The following is a 7138-nucleotide window of genomic DNA, read 5'->3' as shown; positions in this document are numbered from 1 at the left end:
TTCTATCATGACAGTTAGGGTGTTTGGCCATCCGGTCACCAGAGTAGGTCAGCTCAGGCACTTGCCCATTGCAGGTAGTCTAAAGAGGAGGTATCTTTGTGGATTCCTGGGGACCTCCCTAGCACTCTGCTTCTCCCTATTTTCATGGGGACTTAATTTATCATGGTGTCTCTTTTCTTGTTCCCCTAATCTGTTCCTGATCCAGATGGGACCTCCTGCTCCCCTAAGCTCTCTTTCCCTCAACCCTTGCCCTCATTAACCCCTGCCTCACCCCCAGTTTGTTCATGTAGATCTCATCTGTTTCTCTGTCGCTGGACGATCCCTGTGTCTTTCTCAGGGTCCTCTTTACTAGGTAGCCTCGTGGGAGTTGTGAGTTGCAGTCTGGCTATCCATTGCTTTTCACATTTAGTATCCACTTACAAGTGAGTATATAACATGCTTGTCTTTCTGAGTCTGAGTTACCTCACTCAGGATGATTTTTTTTCTAGTTCCATCCATTTGCCTGCAAACCTCATGATGTCATTGTTTTTCTCTGCTGAGTAGTACTCCATTGTGTATATGTACCGCATTTTCTTTATCCATTCTTTTGCTTGAAGAGCATCTAGGTTGTTTCCAGGTTCTGGCTATTACAAATAATGCTGCTATGAACATATTTGAGCATGTGTCCTTGTGGTATGAATGAGCATTCCTTGGGTATATTCCCAACAGTGATATAACTGGGTCTTGAGAAAGGTTAATTGACAATTTTCTAAGAAAGTGCCATATTGATTTCCAAAGTGGCTGTACAAGTTTGCCTTCCCACCAACAGTGGAGGAGTTTTCCCCTTGTTCCTCATCCTTTCCAGCATAAGCTGTCTTCAGTGTTTGTGATCATAGCCATTCTGACAGGTATAAGGTGGTATCTCAGAGTTATTTTGATTTATATTTCCCTGATGATTAAGGATGTTGAGCAATTCCTTAAATGTCTTTCATCTGTTTGAGCTTCTTCCCTTGAGAATTCTCTGTTTAGCTCTGTAGCCCATTTTTTAATTGGACTGTTGGGTATTTTGATGTCTAAGAGTAAAAGGAGATGGACAAGACCAGCCCATCTCTCTTGGTTTCTGGATGTGTAACTAGACATGTATGAATAAATCCTCAGTGTAAGATAAGGGTTTTCTTTACTTCTGTCCTTCCTTCCTTCCTTCTTCCTTCCTTCCTTCCTTCCTTCCTTCCTTCCTTCCTTCCTTCCTTTCTTCCTTTCTTTCTTTTTTTGTTGTTTTTGAATACATGGTTTCTCTGTGTACTTTTGGTGCCTGGATCTCACTCTGTAGACCAGGCTGGCCTTGAACTCACAGAGATCTGCCTAGCTCTGCCTCCCGAGTACTGGGATTAAATACATGAGCCACCACCTCCTAGCAAATAAGGGTTTTCTGAGGGTAATACTTTATTTCCATTGCTTGAAACAGGTATGTGTGCAGTTTGACTCGAGTGGAAGGTCTCAGGATAGAGAAAAGAACTAGAGTAACACTGGATATGTGCCTCACAGAGGGCAAGGTGAAGGAGGAAGCAAGAGATGGCAGCTTCAGTTAATATCCCAGCTTGTCTCTAACTCCTCAGCAATTAACAGCTCCCTGGTGTGTCCACAAGTGAAAGGTAATGTGTCCCTTTCATAAAGCTTAGGCTCAGTGGGAGGATAGGTGGTGATGTCACTATGATGGGTCACAATGTACACTTAGTCAGAATTAGTAATAATTTGTTATACAAACAATAAAATAATTATATAATGTAACAATTTAATAATTATTTGTATACAGTGGGCCTAATGTTCATTTGTTTTCATAATTGCTGTCCTCCCTAAGTGAAACACACTGGAACTGAGACCTTATTATGGCATGGTTTCATTTTCTAGCCTTCTTTGGATTTGGACCTTGAAGATCAATGAGAATCCAGGCTCTGCAACACTGGTTATACATCAAAATATGTAAGCTATAGGCTTGGTACTAAATAATGCCAGACTATGTGTATACCATAGCCTCACTTTCTAAAACCTATCCAGTTTTCTGATTTGTTTTTTTCTTAAAAATAAATCCTCACTTTTTTTTTATTGTCCACTGAAGATTCGATGTGTAAGTCTGATTACCACACTAGACTTACAAACTTGAATTTTCATTTTAAAAATCCTTGGAAGTTTTAGAAAAATGGATGTATCATATTACTATGTTGTGGTGGAGAATGTTTACAGTTCTTTTACAATAGTTTTTTTGTAGCTTTTTAAAATTCCAATGTCAAAGAACACTTAGAATATCAAAAACCAAGTGGTTTCACTGCATGATTGTACATAGTGATGTTAAAAGTGCCATACTAAAGAATTATATGAGCTATGAGAAATCAGAAGAAGGAATTGTACAGTGAACAGTATGAAATGAACCAGGAAAATTTGTGGTCTTTAAATTTGAAGTCTTGTTAACAAATAATTTTAAAACATACTGGAAAAAAGTTTGTTAGAATTTGAGACTCAAACAACACAGTAAGTAAATTGTGTATCTCAGTAGCTGACAGAAGAGAAATGGAAAAGAGGTGGAGAGAAATCCAAGCCCTTTGAATTACCAAGGAGGTCAGTAAGCAGTTATGTGGTGGAAGGAGGAAAACAACTTGAGACAACAATGAGAAAAGTGAAAGAGTGAATGGAAGCTTAGGGAAGAGAAAGAGAAAAGGGCAATTTTCACTTTTCTTCTCATCTTAAGAAAAGATGGCAGGGAGACAGATATGGATCTATTTGCAGTCTTCTATATAGTTATTGTACTTTTGTATATAGTTTTTCTTATATTAGTTATAACTTTTTTCTTTTTATTAAAATAGAAAAGGGGAAATTTAGTGATATTGTATTCATAAAGAAATGTGATTTTTATTTGTATATTAATAAAGTTGCCTTAGGGTCAGAGCAAGCCATAGCAGAACCTGGGCGGTAGTGGTACACGCCTTTAATCCCAGTACTTGGTAGGCAGAGCTAGACGGATCTCTGTGTGTTCAAGGATATAGCCAGCATGGAGACACATGCCTTTAATCTCAATATCAACCATAGAAGACCTGGAGGTCTGTACAGACAGGCAGTGACGAGGAGGTCATGTGGTCTGATTTACAACCAATGTGAAGGCAGAACAGAAAGTCTATAAAAAAGAGAAAAACACAGGAAGTAGCTCTCTTGCTGAGAGGAAAGACAGGGCAGCAGTGAAGGTTAAGGTTTTCAGCTCTCAGCTATTGCTCTGACATCTTAGCTTTTAACACTGCAATTGGCTCTGTGTTTTTTAACAAGACAGTTACATCTACACTTCTTCATGTTGACATCTAGGTATGCCAGCACCATTTGTTGAAGATGCTTTCTTTTTTCCATTGTATAGTTTTGGCTTATTTGTTGAAAATCATATGTTCATAGGTGTGCTGATTAATGTCATAGTCTTCAGTTCAGTTCCTTTGGTCCACATGTTGGTTTTTATGCCAGTACCAAGCTGTTTTTATTACTGTAGCTCTGTAGTAGATCTATAGTAGAGCTTGAAGTCCAGGATTGTGATGCCTATAGAGGTTGCTTTATTATACAGGATTCTTTTGCCTATCCTGGGTTTTTGGTTTTTCCATATGAAATTGAGTACTATTCTTTTCAGGTTTGTGAAGAACTGTGTTGGGATTTTGATGGGGATTGCATTGAATCTGTAGATTGATTTTGGTAAGATTGCCATTTTTATTATGTTAATCCTACCTATTTATATGCATGGGAGATCTTTCCATTTTCTGACATCTTCTTCAATTTCTTTCTTCAGGGACTTAAAGTTCTTGTCATATAGGCACTTCATTTGCTTAGTTAGAGTTACCCCAAGGTATTTTATATCATTTATGGCTATTGTAAATGATGATGTTTCTCTGATTTCTTCCTCAGCCCATTTGTCATTTGTATATATGAAGGCTACTGATTTTTTTTTTTTTTAGTTAATCTTGTATCCTGCTACATTACTGAAGATATTTATAAGCTATATGAGTTCCTTGATCAAATTTTGGGGGTCACTTATGTATACTACCATGTCATCTGCAAATAATGAAAGCTTGACTTCTTGCTTTCCAATTTGTATCCCCTTGATCTCCTTATGTTGTCTTATTGCTCTGGCTAGAACTTCAAGTACTATATTGAATAAGTATGGGGAGAGTGGACAGCCTTGCCTTGTTCTTGATTTTAGTGGAATTGCTTTGAGTTTCTCTCCATTTAATTTGATGTTGGCTGTTGGCTTGCTGTAAATTGCCTTTATTATATTTAGGTATGTTCCCTGTATTCCTGATCTCCAAAACCTTTATCACTAAGGTGTATTGGATTTTGTCAAAGGCCTTTTCAGCATCTAGTGAGATGATCATGTGGATTTTTTCCTTCAGTTTGTTCATATGGTGTATTACATTGACAGACTTTCATATGCTGAACCACCTTTGCATCCCTGGGAAGAAGCTTACTTGATCATGGTGGATAATTGTTTTGATGTGTTCTTAGAGTTTGTTTGCCAGTATTTTATTGAGGGAGATTGGTCTGTAGTTCTCTTTCTTTGTAACATCTTTTTTGGCTCTGGAATCAGGGTAATTTGTAAATATATATATAATTATTTTATTGTTTGTGTAACAAATTATTACTAATTCTGACAAAGTGTACATTGTGACCCATCATAGTGACATCACCACCTATCCTCCCACTGAGCCTAAGCTTTATGAAAAGGACACATTACCTTTCACTTGTGGACACACCAGGGAGCTGTTAATTGCTGAGGAGTTAGAGACAAGCTGGGATATTAACTGAAGCTGCCATCTCTTGCTTCCTCCTTCACCTTGCCCTCTGTGAGGCACATATCCAGTGTTACTCTAGTTCTTTTCTCTATCCTGAGACCTTCCACTCATGTCAAGTTGCACATATACCTGTTTCAAGCAATGGAAATAAAGTATTACCCTCAGAAAACCCTTATTTGCTAGGAGGTAGTGGCTCGTGCATTTAATCCCAGTACTCGGGAGGCAGAGCTAGGCAGATCTCTGTGAGTTCAAGGCCAGCCTGGTCTACAGAGTGAGATCCAGGCACCAAAAGTACACAGAGAAACCATGTATCCAAAAACAACAAAAAAAGAAAGAAAGGAAGGAAGGAAGGAAGGAAGGAAGGAAGGAAGAAGGAAGGAAGGAAGGACGGAAGTAAAGAAAACCCTTATCTTACACTGAGGATTTATTCATACATGTCTAGTTACACATCCAGAAACCAAGATGGGCTGGTCTTGTCCATCTCCTTTTCCTCTGTGCACAGGAAGGCTGATTCACCTCTAAGTGAACTTTTAGGGAGAATCACCTACTTACCATCTTATGCTTATGCATAATATCTGTGCCATTATTGCAGTTCCCAGCTCATTGAAGCGACCAGAGAGACTTCATTCAGCAAGTAATGAAGTAGATGCAGAGTCCCAAAGCCAGACATTAGGCCCAGCTCTGTAAGTCCTGTGGAGGAGGGGGAGGAAAGATCAGAGGAACCAGAGAGAGAGTTCAGGGACATAATGAGAACATGGCTCACAGAATCAAATAACTAGGATTCAGGAGGGTTCAGAGAGATCAGGGAGCCTGTGTGGGTTTTACATAAATCCTCCACATATATGTTATGACTGAAGTGGCTTGGTGTTCCTGTGAGATTCCTTACAGTGGGAGGAAGCGGTGCTTCTGACTCTTTTGGCTGCCTATGGTAATTTTCTTGTGATTTGGTTGCCTCATCCAGCCTTGATGTGATGGTACATGCCTGGTCTTATTGTAGAATATTATGCTGTGTCTGGTTGATGACCTTGTAGGTCTGCTCTTTTCTGAGGTGGGGGGAGTAGATTGAGGGGATGGGGAGAAGGAAAACTGTGGTTGCAATGTAATATATGAGAGAAGAATAAAATTTAAATGGTTTTGATAAATTTTACTTTTAATTTGTAAAATAGACCACTCCAAGCAAATGAACAGTTCACAAGGAAAAAATAGAATTTTTTAATCCAAAGGAATTATTTGAGTGAGTTAGAGTCCCTCCTCTGTTGTATAGTCATTGACAGTCAGATATTTGAGTATATATTAACATATATTAGAATTATATTATTAAAGGTGCTTATGTACAGTAGAAATTTTCAAATAAAACTCCAAAACTTAGAACTTAAAAAAGAAATTCATTTTTTATAGGCATATGTATATGGTCTGGCCTCAGGCATCTGAGGACACAGGACTTGTGCTCAGTTACTGAGATAATAAACCTCGCAGCTGTGCCCATCCTAACTGCTTCCCAGTGATTTGCATGCACTCACTGCACAGCCTTGAGGACTTCTTCATATACCAGTCACACCCTGTACAGTTGTCGCTGCAGTCAGGACTCAGCATGGACATGAGGGCCCCTGCTCAGCTCCTCGGGCTCCTGCTGCTCTGGTTACCAGGTGAAAAAGGACTAAATGGGAATTTCACTGATACACTCTGATTAGTGTTTCCTGGTATTGGGGAAGGTCCTCCCTTATCATGCTTAACTATTTGGCATTTATTATGTCTCCATTCCTAGGTGGCCGATGTGACATCCAGATGACCCAGTCTCCATCCTTCTTGTCTGCATCTCTGGGAGACAGAGTCATTCTCAATTGTCTGTCCATTCAGGGCATTTATTGTAGGTTAAACTGGTACCAGCAGAAACCAGGAAACACTCCTAAGCTCCTGATCTACAGTGCATCCAACTTGGCTGATGGGATCCCATCGAAGTTCAGTGGCAGTGGTTCTGGGACAGATTATTCCCTCACCATCAGCAGCCTGGGGTCTGAAGACATTGCAACTTATTACTGTCAACAGTACAATGAGTATCCTCCCACAGTGATACAAGTCATAACATAAACCTCCATGGACGCAGAAGTGAGAGGCTGGGCCACCTCCGCTGCTCCTCATGACTTACTCACTGTTTCTGAGATGTCACAGGCTTTTTACAAAATCTCACTGAGAAACATTTGATTTTCCAGAGGAGGCTAAACAGTCATCTCCCCTTGCCATTCATTTCCTGGCATGCAAAGTACCAATGCCTTTTCTGCCTTAGCAGAGGATAAAGCCATTTCCATTGAGGATTCTGAATTGTATCACCATCTGGAACTCTTCTA

General features: G+C 39.5%; 1 gene segment (V, D, J or C); it reads left to right on the top strand.

Moving 5' to 3' along the window:
- Window positions 1-6384: 6384 nt before the first annotated feature.
- LOC118580242 lies at window positions 6385-6881 on the top strand. The segment is given in 2 exon segments: window positions 6385-6439; window positions 6559-6881. Coding segments are annotated over 2 exon segments (378 nt in total).
- The last annotated feature ends 257 nt before the right edge of the window (window positions 6882-7138 follow it).

The sequence above is a fragment of the Onychomys torridus genome, chromosome 3, assembly GCF_903995425.1.
Source record: "Onychomys torridus chromosome 3, mOncTor1.1, whole genome shotgun sequence".
In the NCBI taxonomy this organism is placed as follows: domain Eukaryota; kingdom Metazoa; phylum Chordata; class Mammalia; order Rodentia; family Cricetidae; genus Onychomys; species Onychomys torridus.
Note: the sequence above shows the minus strand (reverse complement) of the source record. Positions and strands in the feature narration are given on the sequence as shown.